The 20,000-nt window shown below is 42.5% G+C and overlaps 1 protein-coding gene across 1 annotated transcript in view; it reads left to right on the forward strand.

The window, feature by feature from the left end:
• The window catches only part of LOC308094782 (retinoic acid receptor beta-like), a gene marked incomplete at both ends in the record, with an annotated part of 162,902 nt that overhangs the window by 110,102 nt on the left and 32,800 nt on the right, over positions 1–20,000 (forward strand). Inside the window, 1 exon segment of the mRNA XM_080441609.1 lies at positions 14,765–14,928. Within this exon segment, the coding sequence (XP_080297735.1) occupies positions 14,765–14,928 (164 nt within the window).

The following is a 20,000-nucleotide window of genomic DNA, read 5'->3' on the forward strand; positions in this document are numbered from 1 at the left end:
GGCCTAAACCCTAAACCCTAAAGGCCTAAACCCTAAAGGCCTAAAGGCCTAAACCCTAAACCCTAAAGGCATTAAAAAAATGCCCAAATAAAAGAAAAGAGAAAGAAACAAAAAAAGAAAGATCACTGAAGGTGAATTCAACCAGTCATGTTTGAGCTCCGCCCCATTTGATCCATTTAGCTCTGATTGGACACATCAGACATCAGATCAGTCACATTGTGTCCAGGTTGTTACCGTAATGACTGTTAAAGCAGGATGTGTCACATTGTGTCCAGGTTGTTACCGTAATGACTGTTAAAGCAGGATGTGTCACATTGTGTCCAGGTTGTTACCGTAATGACTGTTAAAGCAGGATGTGTCACACATCACACAGACATGACGGGTTGTTATCTCAGGAGGTTCAGTAAGTTATGACGCCGATAGAAGCCTTATGCTACACGCCCTCCCTCCCTCCCTCCCTCCCTCCCTCCTCCTCTTCTGTGGATATTAAAGCCATATGCATCATGAGTGTCATGTGACTGCATGTTGTGGCTGCTCAGAGTGTGTGTCATGTGACTGCATGTTATGGCTCAGAGTGTGTGTCATGTGACTGCATGTTGTGGCTCAGAGTGTGTGTCATGTGACTGCATGTTATGGCTCAGAGTGTGTGTCATGTGACTGCATGTTATGGCTCAGAGTGTGTGTCATGTGACTGCATGTTATGGCTCAGAGTGTGTGTCATGTGACTGCATGTTGTGGCTCAGAGTGTGTGTCATGTGACTGCATGTTGTGGCTCAGAGTGTGTGTCATGTGACTGCATGTTGTGGCTCAGAGTGTGTGTCATGTGACTGCATGTTGTGGCTCAGAGTGTGTGTCATGTGACTGCATGTTGTGGCTCAGAGTGTGTGTCATGTGACTGCATGTTGTGGCTCAGAGTGTGTGTCATGTGACTGCATGTTGTGGCTCAGAGTGTGTGTCATGTGACTGCATGTTGTGGCTCAGAGTGTGTGTCATGTGACTGCATGTTGTGGCTCAGAGCGTGTGTCATGTGACTGCATGTTGTGGCTGCTCTGAGTGTGTGTCAGGAAGATCAATGAAGGCACGGTGAGTCGCGGGTTGGAGTCCCGATCCCGGCGGTCTTTGCTGCGTGTCTCTCCCATCTCTCTCTCTCTACATGTAATGTTAAACTACTGTCCTAAAGGCCTAAACCCTAAACCCTAAAGGCCTAAACCCTAAACCCTAACGGCCTAAACCCTAAACCCTAAACCCTAAAGGCCTAAACCCTAAAGGCCTAAACCCTAAACCCTAAAGGCCTAAACCCTAAAGGCCTAAACCCTAAACCCTAAACCCTAAAGGCCTAAACCCTAAAGGCCTAAACCCTAAACCCTAAAGGCCTAAACCCTAAAGGCCTAAAGGCCTAAACCCTAAACCCTAAAGGCATTAAAAAAATGGCCAAATAAAAAAAAAGAGAAAGAAACAAAAAAAGAAAGATCACTGAAGGTGAATTCAACCAGTCATGTTTGAGCTCCGCCCCATTTGATCCATTTAGCTCTGATTGGACACATCAGACATCAGATCAGTCACATTGTGTCCAGGTTGTTACCGTAATGACTGTTAAAGCAGGATGTGTCACATTGTGTCCAGGTTGTTACCGTAATGACTGTTAAAGCAGGATGTGTCACATTGTGTCCAGGTTGTTACCGTAATGACTGTTAAAGCAGGATGTGTCACACATCACACAGACATGACGGGTTGTTATCTCAGGAGGTTCAGTAAGTTATGACGCCGATAGAAGCCTTATGCTACACGCCCTCCCTCCCTCCCTCCCTCCCTCCTCCTCTTCTGTGGATATTAAAGCCATATGCATCATGAGTGTCATGTGACTGCATGTTGTGGCTGCTCTGAGTGTGTGTCATGTGACTGCATGTTATGGCTCAGAGTGTGTGTCATGTGACTGCATGTTGTGGCTCAGAGTGTGTGTCATGTGACTGCATGTTATGGCTCAGAGTGTGTGTCATGTGACTGCATGTTATGGCTCAGAGTGTGTGTCATGTGACTGCATGTTATGGCTCAGAGTGTGTGTCATGTGACTGCATGTTGTGGCTCAGAGTGTGTGTCATGTGACTGCATGTTGTGGCTCAGAGTGTGTGTCATGTGACTGCATGTTGTGGCTCAGAGTGTGTGTCATGTGACTGCATGTTGTGGCTCAGAGTGTGTGTCATGTGACTGCATGTTGTGGCTCAGAGTGTGTGTCATGTGACTGCATGTTGTGGCTCAGAGCGTGTGTCATGTGACTGCATGTTGTGGCTGCTCTGAGTGTGTGTCAGGAAGATCAATGAAGGCACGGTGAGTCGCGGGTTGGAGTCCCGATCCCGGCGGTCTTTGCTGCGTGTCTCTCCCATCTCTCTCTCTCTACATGTAATGTTAAACTACTGTCCTAAAGGCCTAAACTCTAAACCCTAAACCCTAAAGGCCTAAACCCTAAACCCTAAAGGCCTAAACCCTAAACCCTAAAGGCCTAAACCCTAAACCCTAACGGCCTAAACCCTAAACCCTAAACCCTAAAGGCCTAAACCCTAAAGGCCTAAACCCTAAAGGCCTAAAGGCCTAAACCCTAAACCCTAAACCCTAAAGGCCTAAACCCTAAACCCTAAAGGCCTAAACCCTAAAGGCCTAAACCCTAAACCCTAAAGGCCTAAAGGCCTAAACCCTAAACCCTAAAGGCATTAAAAAAATGCCCAAATAAAAAAAAAGAGAAAGAAACAAAAAAAGAAAGATCACTGAAGGTGAATTCAACCAGTCATGTTTGAGCTCCGCCCCATTTGATCCATTTAGCTCTGATTGGACACATCAGACATCAGATCAGTCACATTGTGTCCAGGTTGTTACCGTAATGACTGTTAACACATCCACTGCCAAGGGCTAATCTCATAATGTACTCACCAGTGCCAAGGTGTTTTTGTTGTTTTTTTGTTTTTTTCATGTCGCCATAGATCTTGTTAAAATCCTTAAGATTGAGCGCTACACAGTCTGTTTACATCCGCGCGATCTCCCTGTATCTCCCAGTGAAAACCACGTGTCAAACGGGGCATCCATGTTTGAGTTAGAGCGGATTACGTTAAACAGTGAAATGCGAGGAGAAAAAACTACAGGAAGAGAATTGAGTTTCAGTTTCGTCTGTAGAACGAGGGCGGGCGTGATCGTGAAAACCGGATCCCAAATAATTCTATTTCCTGTCATCAAACCGGAAACGGAAGTGGATCAAAAAAAATCCGAAAGTGCACCCGGACCGCGCATGCGCGAAAAGACCGCAGCCCGTAGGGCTACGGTCTCGGCGCTTAACAGTTGGATTTAACGGCCCGTAGGACTACGGTCTTGGCAGTTAATGTGTTAAAGCAGGATGTGTCACATTGTGTCCAGGTTGTTACCGTAATGACTGCTAAAGCAGGATGTGTCACATTGTGTCCAGGTTGTTACCGTAATGACTGTTAAAGCAGGATGTGTCACACATCACACAGACATGACGGGTTGTTATCTCAGGAGGTTCAGTAAGTTATGACGCCGATAGAAGCCTTATGCTACACGCCCTCCCTCCCTCCCTCCCTCCTCCCCTTCTGTGGATATTAAAGCCATATGCATCATGAGGATGTATCTGTTCATGCTAACAGTCATTATGGGGCAGTATGGGGGGAGGGGGGGGGTAATTGATTGCCCAGGGGGGGGCGTAGCGCTGTGCTCGTCTAACTAACTTTCCTCCTAAATCACATCTGACTGACTGACTGACTGACTGACTGACTGACTGTGAGGTTCAATTCATAAAGGTCTCACAGGTAGTTTGTGGTATTACCTGTGTAGGCCCTATAAAGAGAAGAATGCATTCGCCATCTGTTTTGAATAAGGGGTGTCATGTTTTGCAATTAATTAAACTTACATAGACTATTTCTGTTATTAAGGCTTTGTGATTTCTATTAGACTGTGCAGGGCCCAGGTAAACATGTAAAGGGCTTATGTGTACCGGCACGTTTCTATTTCATCATGTTTATATGTACATGTATTTCCTTTCAATCCATGGTATACTGTGTGTGTGTGTGTGTGTGTGTGTGTGTGTGTGTGTGTGTGTGTGTGTGTGTGCAACACAGTGAAAGGATCACACACTGACAGGCTCAACCCTGACACCAGCATGGCCCCTGGCCTGTCACACGGATACATGTGACCTATGGATGTGTGTGACCTACAGTGTATTGTGAGTGAGGCTGCAGAGTAAAGACATGATGACACATGATAGATGTTAGACTCTAACCTCCATCATGATGTAGACGGCCTTGTAACTAAGTACATTTACAAGTACAAGTACTGTACTTAAGTACCATTTTGAGGTGTTTGTACTTTACTGGAGTATTTCCAAATTTCAATACTTTTACTTCTACTCAGAGGCAAATATCGTTCTTTTACTCCACTACAATTATTTGAAAACTTTCGGCCATTTTGTCCATTTGAAAATAGCAGATCTACAAGCTCACACTATTTTCTGCTGGATCCACAGTTTTTATTTTATTGATTGATTACTTTATTTGTATTCAAACTGGATATATCTAGTTTTTTTATTCAATTTATTTTGATATTTCTTGTCATTTAGACAGTAACGTGCACAGTAACATGCACAGTAACGTGCACAGTAACGTGCACAGTAAAAATCCTCAGATTTAGCTCTGATAATGTAAACATGTATTATTTATTCATGTTACTGAGCACATGTTGTGGTATAAGCTCTGTACATAATACTATACATTACTCCTATAGAATCACATCTAGGTCACCATGCTGCTGGAAATCACTCAATAATGTGTGTGTGTGTGTGTGTGTGTGTGTGTGTGTGTGTGTGTGTGTGTGTGTGTGTGTGTGTGTGTGTGTGTGTGTGTGTGTGTGTGTGTGTGTGTGTGTGTGTGTGTGTGTGTGTGTGTGTGTGTGTGTGAAATCAAAGCATTGAGACGCGTTGGCTGGGTGTGAGCTGTGGAGGGAGTGGTGAAAATAGGGCGATCCCCCCTATTTTAATATCAATGCATCCATTTGATTGATTTAGTGCCAAACCACATCCAGTTTATGTCCAGATACTTCACATGTAGAGCGAGTTGAAAGTGACCAGACATGCAGACCAAGGACACAGAGAGCATTTGAGAACGTTTTTTTCCCCTTTTATTTTGGGTTTTTCTTACTTTAATTCGGTTAATTCAGTACAATAAAATGTATTCCTAGTGTAGATGTGTGGCAAAAAGGAAACGTCTCTCCATCGCGCACCTCTCCATTCAGAAATGGATAACAAGAACCGTCGTCCTAAAACACCCTCGCCCCCCCGGGTCTAATCAGGCGGCCTCAGTCCGCGGGAAAAAATGGGGCCGTGTGTTTTAGGACGAGCTTTCCGTTTTCCACCCGGAAAAAATGCTAAATGAAAACACTGCTGGACCAGCTGGGGATAATAATACCAATACCAATGTCCACACTCACTGACGGTCATGTTATTTATAGGGCTTGGACATATATCAATAATGTATGGATCAATATCATAATAGATACTGTCATATGAGACTAGATACTGTCTGGGATTTTGGATATAATGATATTGTGGTGTATCGCTAACATAGATCCATTAAAATACTTTGTTATTATTGTCACAATATATTCTATATCCTCGCAATATTGATATCAAGGCTCAAACATAATTTGTGATTTTTTTAATGTGTGTCTTAGTTAGTTATATAACTCACCCAAAACACTCCTGATTGGTTTGATTGATTGACATTTTTATTAGGCAAAAGAATGTAAAACAACACAGTTACATTTATAATACTTTTGTCTAAAAGGTCCGACCAAAAAAGGCCTTGCGGACTTGTTTCCGTTGAGGTCCTTGAATTAATTTCATAGACATATATAGTAGCAACCAAACAGTTCAAATCAACATAAAAATACAGAGAAAAAATACCACTATGTACAATTTTTTTTTTTAACTCTTTGTGAATGATTGGGGTCATTCACAAAGAGTATTATAGTATATCATGTTTTATGTTTTGCTACAGTGTCACATTCAGTGCTTTGAACCTCTGGGAGACGCTGTGTCTGTAGAATATCCACTCACTGTTGGACAGGATGGGGTTTCCCCTCTTATTTCATGTTTTTATTTTCCTGTGATCACCATGTGAGGAGAGGAACAATAAACTATAGCAGATTCATTTCAATAGAACACAGAGACATCCTCAGAGAAGATGTAACCCTCTCTGTTCTGCTCTCATTAAACACATAGACATCATTTATTTAACCAGACGGCAGTGCGGTGAACACAGTTCAAGATGTTTAGAAAATAGCAGAGCTACAAGTTATTCAGATCGCTTTGGAGGAAAAATATCAGGATGTTTCACAGGAAAAGCTTAAGAAAAACATTATAACCAAACGGAAAATATGATATTTTTTTTGAGGGAAAGCAGGTCTTTAACTGTGAGGATTTCCCTGTGAAGCTGGATGAGACATAAAGGCAACAGATATTATAAACATGATAATAGATAGATATTATAAACATTATAATAGATAGATATTATAAACATAATATATAGACATTATAAACACATTTTCAGCAGGTGCAAAACGTGGCTGTTTTCCCAGAGGCAGTTAAATTTGCATCCTGGATGCTGCCTGAAGCCAACAAACATCGCTCTGCCTGAAGCCAACAAACATCTCTCTGCCTCAGAATGAAGCTCACAGGAGATTAACCCATTGAATCCAGGAACATGTCATTTTTTTATTTTTAGCTATAACCATGATTTTATACTTCAAAATTCTGGAACATCATATTTTGAGATGGGGGTTGACGGCCAAAAACATATCATTTTGGGGGTCCTTGACATGAAAAGGTTTTGTTCCAGCCAGGGACCCCCCAGAAGCAAAGGTTTGAATTAAAAATGTTCGCTTCAAAAACATACATAGGCTATATTCAAAGATTTGCACAAATGTTCAAGATTTTTCAAAAATAGCAGATCTACAAGCTCATAGCGCGGCACTCGGTGCCGCGCTATGAGCTTGTAGATCTGCTATTTTTGAATAGCCAAAGAAATCTTGAATCTTTCCTGGTCTTAAAGGGTTAATTTGAGGGGTACCAGATCATAGGCGCTTCCTCTAGTGTCATAGCTGTGGCTGTCACTCACTCTGGAGAAGTAGTTAGACAGGTATGTGTGCTCTGTTTGAGTGTCTTAAATACTAGAGATGTTCGATATTGACTTTTTGGGCGGTGAAACCGCCCCTATAAGTGAGATTTGGAAAAATGTACATTTTCCTGCGCTGTGATCTGGGCCCAGGAAATTTGTACAATTATCCTGCGCTGTGATTGGCCAGCGAGGTGCACTACTGAAGCCGGTGCTAAGATTGGGTAATCGAGCTGTATTAGAATGTCCCAAATCCCAAGTGAGATTTGGAAAAATGTACATTTTCCTGCGCTGTGATCTGGGCCCAGGAAATTTGTACAATTATGTGATTGGCCAATCACAGTCTATTCAGGACTGTGATTGGCCAGTGTCACATGACACATGTGCATAGCCCTATATAAGCAACCATAACTTGAAAGAAACCATAAATTGGTTTCTTTCAAGTTATGGTTTTGTCCATCATAAAGAGTGTTTCAATAAATGTATTTATTTTTTGTACATGATTGATCGACTCCATTCAGTATTGTGATTAGCTAGCAAGACACCGCCCACTTCACACAGGATGTGATTTTTTACTGATAACCGATATACCGATATTGTCCAACTCCTAATTTCCGACACCGATATCAACCGATACCAATATATGCGGACGGGCACCAAAAGTCAACTAATTGTCAGGTAATTTGTCAGGTCATTTGAATGAGTCCCACTAATCTTAGATTAGATGTTGGCCTATTTGACACGAGCTATGTGAGTGCACGGTGGTTGGGGACCGGAAGGTGAGAGTTGGGGAAGTCCCGGCAAAGACGCGCTGTGATTGGCCAGTAGTCACTTTGAGTGGCAGTTGGGGCAAACGCAGTCCCCACAACATCATTTACGATTCTGTGCCTATCGGTACATAACTCGGACGGGGCTGAGTAGGCACAAGCCAACCTCGCAACGTTCGGCACGGCAACTCGCGCCCTCAAGTTCGCTTGAGACTGCGCCCCCTCCGTCGCGGTCCGGTCCAAAACTTTACTTTATCGGCAAAAAAAAGTAGTCCGCGGTTGTTTGAAAAAGTGATGTCCCAAGTGGGAGTCGAACCCAGACTCCCAGAGATAGTGGGTTGGGAGTTTAATGACCAGCGAGGTGCGCTACTGAAGCCGGTGCTAAGATTGGGTAATCGAGCTGTATTAGAATGTCCCAAATCCCAACTCTTCTAATGTCTAGAAGAGAAGCCCCGCCCAGGTCCCCCCCCAATAGGGGAACCACCGCGCACTCACATAGTTAGTAGCCTCGGTCCCAGCCTCACTCATCTGCGAAAAGAAGAGCCTGGTCACGACCTAAAGCAGCGAGTGTCTAGGAAGTCCTGAGTGGACAGGATTTCCGTCGTACGCGTTTCCCCCGGAAACGATATTCTTTGACCAATCACAACACTTGTTTCATTCACGGAGAATGTTAACAGATTTGTAAAGCATCGACGTCATTTCCTCGGGCGGTACTTCCGTCAAATTCAACCGTTTCCGGTTGTCACTTCCTAGACAACCAACAGCCCAGGTCTTGCCCAGCGTGCAATAGTTAGCCTATTTGACAGAGTAGAAGCATAATTGCCTTGATGCCAATAACAGTAACGAGCGTCAACGAGCGTCACCTGGAAACAGACACACACACACCTGCTCTCTGCAGTGCTCTGAACTGAAAGTGACTGGAGTCTCATTTCTCTGCAAAAGCCCTTGAATATGATGGAATATGAAGAAGGATTACTGTGATTATGGTAAGCTCACATTGCTTATCACACACACCATACAGTAAGGACTCCTGTAACTTATTAAAACGTTTTTTTCTTTTTTACAGATACCGATAGTTTCCTTTATTACATTTTTATGCTAATATCGGAAGGCCGATAATATCCCTATTAAATCAGACATCCCTATTAAATACCTTAACCCTGTCTACTACCCTGAGCCATATCCCAGACTATAGCTAAGTGTGTGTAATCAGGTCCATGGGCTTCAGGCAGAGTAGTATCAGTTTGTTTTGGGAGGTCTGAAGCTTTAGTTTTTTAGTGACATTAAGCACCGAGGATTTTAAAGTGTAGATTGGTGTCCCAGAGATTAAAAATAATAACATATATATATATATATATATATATATATATATATATATATATATATATATATATATATATATATGATATATGAATTTGATTTGCACAAATGTGGACCAACATTCTCAAATGTTGGTCCACATTTGTGCAAATGAAACAGCGGGTCTCTGAGAATCACAGATTTAAAGTGTAATTCTGTGTGTGTGTGTGTGTGTGTGTGTGTGTGTGTGTGTGTGTGTGTGTGTGTGTGTGTGTGTGTGTGTGTGTGTGTGTGTGTGTGTGTGTGTGTGTGTGTGTGTGTGTTGACACTGCAAAGTGCAAACACTTTAGACTACTTTTCAGAACCCCGTCACACTCCTGTAAGCCTCTCTCTCTCTCTCTCTCTCTCTCTCTCTCTCTCTTCATAGCAGCATATAGTCTCTCTCTCTCTCTCTCTCTTCATAGCAGCATATAGTCTCTCTCTCTCTCTCTCTCTCTCTCTCTCTCTCTCTCTCTCTCTCTCTCTCTCTCTCTCTCTCTCTCTCTCTCTCTCTCTCTCTCTCTCTCTCTCCTCATACCAGCGTACAGCCATACAACACGTTTCCCTCTCTTTAAGCAGGAAGTAGGCCAACGTTTACAAAGCCCTCATAAATATTCTCATTTCCACATATTCTTCTTTGTGTGTTTGTAACCCGGAGCCTCTTGGTGCGTGAACGTCAAACGTTATTTACTTTGGTTTGGTTTAGTTTAGCTGTGTTCATGTAAACTAGGCCAGAGCATGTGACTGTTAGGTTGTCAGTCAGGACTAGAAGGAGGGGGGGGGACCTATAGGACATATTCTATGCCCCCACCTTCACTTAAAGGATCTACACCATGAATTTAAAAACAATATTTAATTGTCTCCGCCAGAGGTGGAGAGTATGTTTTCGTTCCCGTCCCGTGTGTCCCTAGCCTGGTAAACCCTCCCTCCGGAAATCTCATTTCTATTTGATTCCAGGAGTGAGTCTGGCCTTATCGCCCATTCTGCAATAGTGGCTGTGTACGCCAAACCTGTGCCAAACGGCCGAGCCTATCAGCGTCGTCGCTCATTGTTCTGTGATTGACAGCTTACGTTGGCCAATCAGGTGGCGAGTTCGAGTGAGCCCAAAACACGCACGGCAGCCATCTTTTTCTTGTCCGCTATAATCTCCGCTATTTTTTTACTTCTAAAAGCTCTCTAACTTCTATTTTGAGGCACGGAATTTACTTATAAGATATCGTTTGGATAGAATTTAGTTGTTTAACTTCATATATGTGGTCAATTAATCATGACAAAGCCTATTTAAATTTTTTTTTTTAGAGAACCGGTAGGGGCAGGCAGTGACACCCATGTATCCGAATAAGGCAACCCATTTTGGGCATTCGCCGTCTCAAAAGTCCCGTTGCGTCACATTAGTCTGGTGAACTGCTGATTGGCTGAAGGGGAAAAATTATCATTGGCTGAAGGGGTTGTCAGTCAACGGTATTACTCCCGCCCAACTCCAGCCCACAGCCAATATTGCAGAATGGGCGATAAGGCCAGACTCACTCCTGGAATCAAATAGAATAGATTTCCGGAGGGAGGGTTTACCAGGCTAGTGTGTGTCCCCCCCCCCCTAGCCAAGCTAACATTGGTCAAACTTCACGTGACACGTGACAATATGTTGTCACCAATGCTTTTGATTGGCTAGCGAGACGCATGACGAAATAAAAAAAATCCTGTCACTTCAAAAAGCCATTTATATTTGTTGAAGTGAGGTAACATTGGTCAAGCTAACATTGGTCAAGTGACACGTGACAATATGTAACATAAATAGGTAAGACAGGATTAATCAGGAACAGTACTGGCGGAGACCTGAGGAGCACATCTTCTAGTATTTAATATCATATTGTTTATGTCCCTCAAACGTTTTTCAAAAGGTTTGAGCCTCAGATATACTCATTCCAACTAACTTCTCTCTGGCTTATAAAGCACTTTCACCTGCAATACCACATTGTCCTGTTTGGCACGGGGCGCTATTGAGCCAGTTTGTATGCATGTTATCTCCTGGTTTCCATGTGACAGACACCATATAGAACCACGATCCTCACTGAGTTGGAACATGTTTCTATATACAGGATATAAACTGCTATTTTCGAAAGATTTTGACATATTTTGAATATGAAAAAAACAGATTCCCGTATAGTACCTCACACTACTGAAGAGCATCTTTTAACCTCATGTGTTAACCCATTCAATCCAGGAACACATCTCTGTCATTTTAGATTTCTTTGGCTCTTCAAAAATAACAGATCTACAAGCTCATAATGTGGCACAAGTGCCGCGTCCCATCATGAGCTTGTAGATTTGCAATTTCTTTTTTATCGTGAAAATGTGTGCAAATCTTTTAATATATATTTGTTAAAGCGAGCATTTGTAACTCAAATATTTGCATCTGGGGGTCCCTGGAACAACATATTTTACAAATGTTCGCTTAAAAAAATATATATTCAAAGATTTGCACAAATGTTCACAAATTATTTTTCAAAAATAGCAGATTTTTTTTTATTTTTGTACTTCTGTTACGAGTAAAAGTAGAAAAGTATAGGTAACAAAATATACTTAAAGTACCAAAAGTAAAATAAATCGTTATACATAAAATTGTCCCATTTCAACATTTGTCTTGGGAACAAAATCTATAAATCTATAAGCTCACACTGTGCAACGCATTTTGAGTTTATAGATTGGCTTTTAAGTTCATAAAGTTAGCATAAGTATAACTAAAACTAAAACTAAAAGATCTACAAGCTCACAGCGTGACACTTGGTGCCGCGCTGTGAGCTTGTAGATGGGGGGTGGAGGAGTGGAGGAGTGGAGGAGTGGAGGAGTGGAGGAGTGGAGGAGTGGAGAGAAAGAGATAAAAATGTTTCCAACATGTTTTCAGCTGCAGCAAGGATTTTTACTGCTTCATTTACTGAGTATGTCCTTCTGTACACTCAGCATAACACACACACACGCGCGCGCGCGCACACACACACACACACACACACACACACACACACACACACACACACACACACACACACACACACACACACACACACACGCTCCCATATGCATGCACACACACGCACGCACACACACACACACACACACACACGCACGCACACATGCACACACACACACACACACACACACACACACACACACACACACACACACACACACACACACACACACACACACACGCTGCTGAAACACACAACAAACACACAACAGCCCCTAAAACACTGTAGTTTGCACTACACTGTCAGACAAAGTAGGACATTCATTCATTCATTCATTCATGAATATAAAACTAAAAAGCATAATAAGTTGAAATACGGGGTTGTGAGGTTTCTGCCCGACAGCAATGATAAGGCGTAGACAAAGAGGTTAAGATTTGTATGATCATTTAACATTAATGTTCAAAACTTCCATGTTCCATATTCTTTCTTTTAAAACATTGAAACGTGTGTTTTTCATTGTGATTCAGATAAATAGCAGCTTAAATTCCGAAACGATACGTCTTATATAAACAACATGCATAATGTTATGCATGTTGTCTTATATAAACAACATACATAATGTTATGCATGTTGTCTTATATAAACATACATAATGTTATGCATGTTGTCTTATATAAACAACATACATAATGTTATGCATGTTGTCTTATATAAACAACATACACAATGTTATGCATGTTGTCTTATATAAACAACATACATAATGTTATGCATGTTGTCTTATATAAACAACATAGATACTATTATGCATGTTGTCTTATATAAACTGCATACGTAATGTTATGCATGTTGTCTTATATAAACAACATACATAATATTATGCATGTTGTCTTATATAAACAACATACATAATGTTATGCATGTTGTCTTATATAAACAACATACATAATGTTATGCATGTTGTCTTATATAAACAACATACATAAGGTTATGCATGTTGTCTTATATAAACAACATACATAATGTTATGCATGTTGTCTTATATAAACAGCATACATAATGTTATGCATGTTGTCTTATATAAACAACATACATAATGTTATGCATGTTGTCTTATATAAACAACATACATAATGTTATGCATGTTGTCTTATATAAACAACATACATAATATTATGCATGTTGTTTTTTGAAGTGTGCAAGTTGTCCAATTTCCATATAAAATCCTACTTTAAAAAGTGTCGACCTCCTCCACCAGAATATTCAGAGTCCTCTTTTCAGCCAAAATCCAGCGGAACGAACAACACTTCTGGGGAAATGAGATGGTGTTACAATGTAGTTTGGCTGAAGGACCCAGACAGACAGACAGACAGACAGACAGACAGACAGACAGACAGACAGACAGACAGACAGACAGACAGCATACTATAAGTTGCGTGTCAACAGAGTCTCAGCCAGTGTTTGTGTCTTCGGGGCTGGATGATGAATCACCGCAGGGGGTGAATAACATAACATCACATCCATGACGCTAAGCCTAATCCTCGGCACTGGAGGAAGATTTTTTTTATTTTTGTACTTCTGTTAAGAGTAAAAGTAGAAAAGTATAGGTAACAAAATATACTTAAAGTACCAAAAGTAAAATAAATAGTTATACATAAAATTGTCCCATTTCAAAATTTGTCTTGGGAACAAAATCTATAAATCTATAAGCTCACACTGTGCAACGCATTTTGAGTTTATAGATTGGCTTTTAAGTTCATAAAGTTAGCATAAGTATAACTAAATGCATTTAAAATTAAACAAAAAAAATACTTCTCAGGATTCCAATTCAAAAATTGCAAATAGAAATTCTGGATTCCAATAAAAAAATAGTAAAAATAGCAGATCTACAATCTCAAAACACGTCACACTTTTTGAGCGTTTAGATCGGCTATTTTTGCTACTTTTGTGTGACATACGTAGAAACGAAAAAAAGTTAAATACGGAGAGACAGTATATGCAATGTGTCCCTCTGGAGTGAGTGTGGAAATATAAGTGGCCCTCTGCATCATCACAGTTGCATCAGCCCTGGTCTAGATCGACTATGTTCTGAATAGACAAAGTATAAAATGGGGCTTAATTGGTTCATGTATATTTTGTAATCATCGACAAAGTAACTATAACTAAAGTTTTCAAATGATTGTGGACCGTGATGGAAACAAGTGCTTTTGTGTTATCCTTTTAGCTCAAGTGTTTTACTGTACTCCCTCCCACGCTGTTTACATGTTTGACTGATACAGTATTCAATCAATCAATCAATCAATCAATCAATCAATCAATCAATCAAATTGCAGTGGAGTAAAAAAAAAAAGTCCAATATTTGCCTCTGAGATGTAGCGAACATAAACGTGAACGTAGAAACATTAAAGCATTGAAAAATGGACATTCTCAAGTAAAGTAAAAGTTTCACAAGAACTCGAGTAAAAGCAGTAGTTATTACTTTTGGAGGTTGTTGGTTAATCCTAATGTGTAATTTGTGGTCCCTCAGCGGTCCGGAATGACCGGAACAAGAAGAAGAAAGAGAGTCCCAAACCTGAGCTGTTAGCAGAGAGCTACGAGCTAACGGCTGAGCTGGAGAACATCATAGAGAAGATACGGAAAGCTCACCAGGAGACCTTCCCCTCCCTGTGTCAGCTGGGCAAGTACACTACGGTGAGGACATGCACACACACACACACACACACGCACGCACACACACACACACACACATGCACGCACCACACACACACACACACACACAGACATGTGCGCACGCATGCACGCACACACAGCTAATGCATGAGAACATCCCTCAGCAACATTAGGCTTTGCTTTTATATTTAAGCAAAGTGAACTAACTTTCTAAGTTAAAACGTTGATTTATAAACTCTGCACAAGCAGGGGATTCAGGCCAAGGACCTCTTAGCTGAGAGAGTGGACCGGACCGTCACGCTACGGCCCAGGCCTTTAAATGGGTTTTGCACAAGGACTGACTGTGTGTGTTTGTGTGTCCGGATGAGCACGGCCTGCAGCTTGATTGCAACACAAAGATGCAACCAGTTAACTAACTAATGAAACACAAACAGGAGTGAAGGTACCACTCACTTCACACAGGGTGTGATTTGTTAACAGCTGTTCTGTCCTATTTTACAATGCAAAACAACACACGTTGAGATATGGAGCTTTCTACAACCATGTGCTGTGAGCCAAGTTCTGTAGAGGTAGAGCTGACACAGCTCTCTGTCTTACAGACACCTTGTTGCATTGACAACCTGACCCTCTTACAGACAACCTGACCCTCTTAAAGACACCTTGTTGCATTGACAACCTGACCCTCTTACAGACACCTTGTTGCATTGACAACCTGACCCTCTTACAGACACCTTATTGCATTGACAACCTGACCCTCTTACAGACACCTTATTGCATTGACAACCTGACCCTCTTAAAGACACCTTATTGCATTGACAACCTGACCCTCTTACAGACACCTTGTTGCATTGACAACCTGACCCTCTTACAGACACCTTGTTGCATTGACAACCTGACCCTCTTACAGACATCTTGACCCCATGTGTCTGAGCGTTTGATCCTGGTCTTATAGATCTGCTCAAGAGCACAGAGTCCATAATGATAATCAATGTGCTGTACTGTACTCTGATCCCTGCTAATGCAACCTGGAGACTCCTCTCCTCTCCTCTCCTCTCCTCTCCTCTCCTCTCCTCTCCTCTCCTCTCCTCTCCTCTCCCCTCCCCTCCCCTCCATAGCTCATTGATGTGGACATTAAGTGTGATGGAGACAGCGTTCAGCTCAGTGCTTTAAGTCACCTCTTCTCTTCTCATAGAGGGACTGTTATGTGTTTGTTGAACCTGAACATAGAGAGACTGTTATGTGTAGGTTGAACCTGAACATAGAGAGACTGTTATGTGTAGGTTGAACCTGAACATAGAGGGACTGTTATGTGTAGGTTGAACCTGAACATAGAGGGACTGTTATGTGTAGGTTGAACCTGAACATAGAGAGACTGTTATGTGTAGGTTGAACCTGAACATAGAGGGACTGTTATGTGTTTGTTGAACCTGAACATAGAGGGACTGTTATGTGTGTGTTGAACCTGAACATAGAGGGACTGTTATGTGTGTGTTGAACCTGAACATAGAGAGACTGTTATGTGTGTGTTGAACCTGAACATAGAGAGACTGTTATGTGTGTCTTGAACCTGAACATAGAGAGACTGTTATGTGTACGTTGAACCTGAACATAGAGGGACTGTTATGTGTACGTTGAACCTGAACATAGAGGGACTGTTATGTGTTTGTTGAACCTGAACATAGAGAGACTGTTATGTGTACGTTGAACCTGAACATAGAGAGACTGTTATGTGTACGTTGAACCTGAACATAGAGGGACTGTTATGTGTTTGTTGAACCTGAACATAGAGGGACTGTTATGTGTGTGTTGAACCTGAACATAGAGGGACTGTTATGTGTGTGTTGAACCTGAACATAGAGAGACTGTTATGTGTACGTTGAACCTGAACATAGAGGGACTGTTATGTGTGTGTTGAACCTGAACATACAGGGACTGTTATGTGTGTTGAACCTGAACATAGAGGGACTGTTATGTGGGTTGAGCCTGACAATAAGCTGACACTCTTTGCACCTTAATCTGGTGTTCAACACGCTGATATTCTTCTTGCATTAATGTCTAATATCATGAACAGTATATATATATACTGCACCTTATTTCTAAACGTCATGTACGATGGATATGCTACTGTATGTGTAAATATGTAGATGGATACTGTCACAGGGCAGCCCGTGCCCTATAGAGACTAACATGGACAATGCGCACACACACACACACACACACACACACACAGAGTGGATGGGACCGGGTCCAGAGAGCATGAGGTGGGGCGACTAGAGGTAATAAGGAGAAGGACCTCGTTAGGGGAGAGGGGAGAGAAGTGGGATAGAGAGGGGATGGGGGGGGGGAGAGGAGTAGATGAGGGTAGAGAGGGGGGGGTGGCAGGCAGACGGGTGTGGGTAGTGCGCAGGGCACCAGCCGGGGGAGGAGGGAAGGAGGATCGGATATCGTTCACCTTCTTGTCAAAGAAGTTGGCGAAATCGTCGGGGAGGAGGGACGAGGAGGGAGGAGGGGGTGGTGGTTGCAGGAGAGAGGAGAAAGTTTCAAAGAGTTTTTTAGGGTTGGAAGCAGAAGCCTGAATTTTAGTGCAGAAAAAAGCAGCTTTAGCAGCTGATAGAGAGGAGGAAAAAGTAGAAATGAGAGATTGGAAGGTGAGAAGGTCCTCCAGGAGGTTGCCATTTCTCCATTTGCGCTCAGCCGCTCTCAGGCTCCGTCTCTCAGTCCGCACTGAGTCTGACAACCAGGGGGCAGGTGGAGTTTGGCGTGCAGGCCTGGTGGTGAGGGGACAGAGATGGTCGAGAGAAGAGGATAGAGTAGAGAAAAGAAGATCTGTGGCGGTATCAGGGGATAGAAGAGCAAAGGATTCAGGGGCAGGGAGAGCAGAGAGAATAGAAGAGGAAAGATCAGTGGAGGAAAGTGAGCGAAGATTGTGACGTGAGGAAATCATGTGAGTAGGGAGGGGCTGTGAGGGGGGAGAGGAGAGAGAGAGAGAGTAGGACATGAAATAGTGATCAGAGAGTTTCTTACCCTTTTCACTGGAAAGAGGAGTGACAGACAGGTTAGCAATAGAGCAGCCTCTGGTGAAAATCAGGTCCAGTTGGTTGCCCGCCTCATGGGTAGGAGGAGATGGGCAAATAACTAGGTCAAAGGCGGCGAGAAACGAAAGTAGTGGGTCTAGCTGCTTCTCAGTCGGGAGGTTGAAGTCACCCAGAAGGATGAATCCAGAGCCATCGACAGGGAAGTGGGAGACTAGATTGTCCAGCTCCTCCAGGAAGCCACCAGCAGGGCCCGGTGGGCGATAAACAACTGCAATGGTGAGCTTGACTGGATGAGAGACAGTGACCACATGAAATTCAAATGAGGTAGGAGAGAATTGTGACAGTGAAACAGGAGAGTATTTCCATTTTCTGGAAATTAGCAGACCAGCCCCACCACCTGTCCGCACGGCTCTGGGAGTGTGAGAGAAAGAGTACACATCTGACAGAGCCGCGGGCGTAGCAGTGTTTTCTGGTCTGATCCAGGTCTCAGTCAGAGCAAGGAAGTTAAGGGAGAGCAAGGCTGCGTAGGCTGAGATGAAAGCAGATTTGCCTTCCACCACAGCCGAGTGGCAATTCCAAAGCCCTCCCGTTACCACTTGCTCGACGTGAGTGGAAAGAGTAGGATATATTAGATTAGTTGTATCGCGACATCTGGGTGTAACCCAGTGTTTTTGCGACCACCAGGAAGAGGAGAGGACAGGAATAGGAAGAAAACACATCGTAGATCACTAAACATATACACACTACTATAAGTACTACTACTATCACACTACTATATATCACTAAACACTGTTGGTGCTTATGAAGAGAAGAAGCACTCAATGTGGAAGGCCGTAAATTGACTAAGTCGGATTTTGACAAAGTCGCCTGTCGCCTTTGGTCGCCTGGCCTTCGGTTGCTGGCCGCCGCTTAAAAGCTGACGCTTTCAGAGCAAGTATTTAAGGCCACTTCAACTGATTGCTAATCGCCTGCGAGGAGTGTAGGCTCCTCCCCTATTTATCGAAGACTATAGAGCTGGTTCAGGTGAAACTGCCTTTAATGGGGCTGTCAGCTGAGACCTAACAATAGGCTAATCAAAAAATAACAAACTAATTTTAAGCTAAACCAACTATACAACACTGATACTTTGGAGCAAAGTACAGCTACTTAAAGCAACCTGCTAATACAAGAAAATATACTCAAGCTGTCTAGGTGGGTCAGGCAGTTCAGAGTTCCTCCAGAAGTCAAATTACACACTGAAGAAACACTGTTCCTGGACACACTTATAAACACCTTCAGACTAAGTAGGCTCCTCCCCTATTTATCCAAGACTATAGAGCTGGTTCAGGTGAAACTGCCTTTAATGGGGCTGTCAGCTGAGACCTAACAATAGGCTAATCAAAAAATAACAAACTAATTTTAAGCTAAACCAACTATACAACACTGATACTTTGGAGCAAAGTACAGCTACTTAAAGCAACCTGCTAATACAAGAAAATATACTCAAGCTGTCTAGGTGGGTCACACACACACACACACACACACACACACACACACACACACACACACACACACACACACACACACTCATCTGATTACACAATTACTTCTAGTTATAATCATCGCTGGCCAGCTTGGAAGTGACTGTTTAGGAGTGTTGTGTGTTTCATGTGTGTGTACCGGTATCTGTGTGAATTCACGGACAAGGCAATGACTTTAAACATGTTTGTTCAATTGTTTGTTGGTCACCTGTCTCTCCTCTGCAGGGCTGGCAATCCTCCTGTTGATTGGGAGGTGCCAAGTCCTGTAGAGGAGAGGGGTGTTTGTTCCTGTTTCTTTTGTATCGTAGCATCGTAGCATGTGTCGTAACAGCTTTTCTAATTGTAGGCCTAAATGTGTGAGTGAAGTGGTGCCGGTTATTTGAAATGGTTTAAAATAAATGAACAGAATGGATGTAATTGTAGATAGCTTATGGGACATAGTTTGCCTTGTTTAAGTTTTTTGATACAAATTACTATGTGTTCTTGGTATGACCCGCCTGCTTTAAAATGGTGGCTGCAGCAACAGCAGAGAAACAGT

This window comes from Gymnoscopelus braueri (assembly GCF_963280865.1).
Source record: "Gymnoscopelus braueri genome assembly, chromosome: 11".
NCBI classification, from domain to species: Eukaryota; Metazoa; Chordata; class Actinopteri; order Myctophiformes; family Myctophidae; genus Gymnoscopelus; species Gymnoscopelus braueri.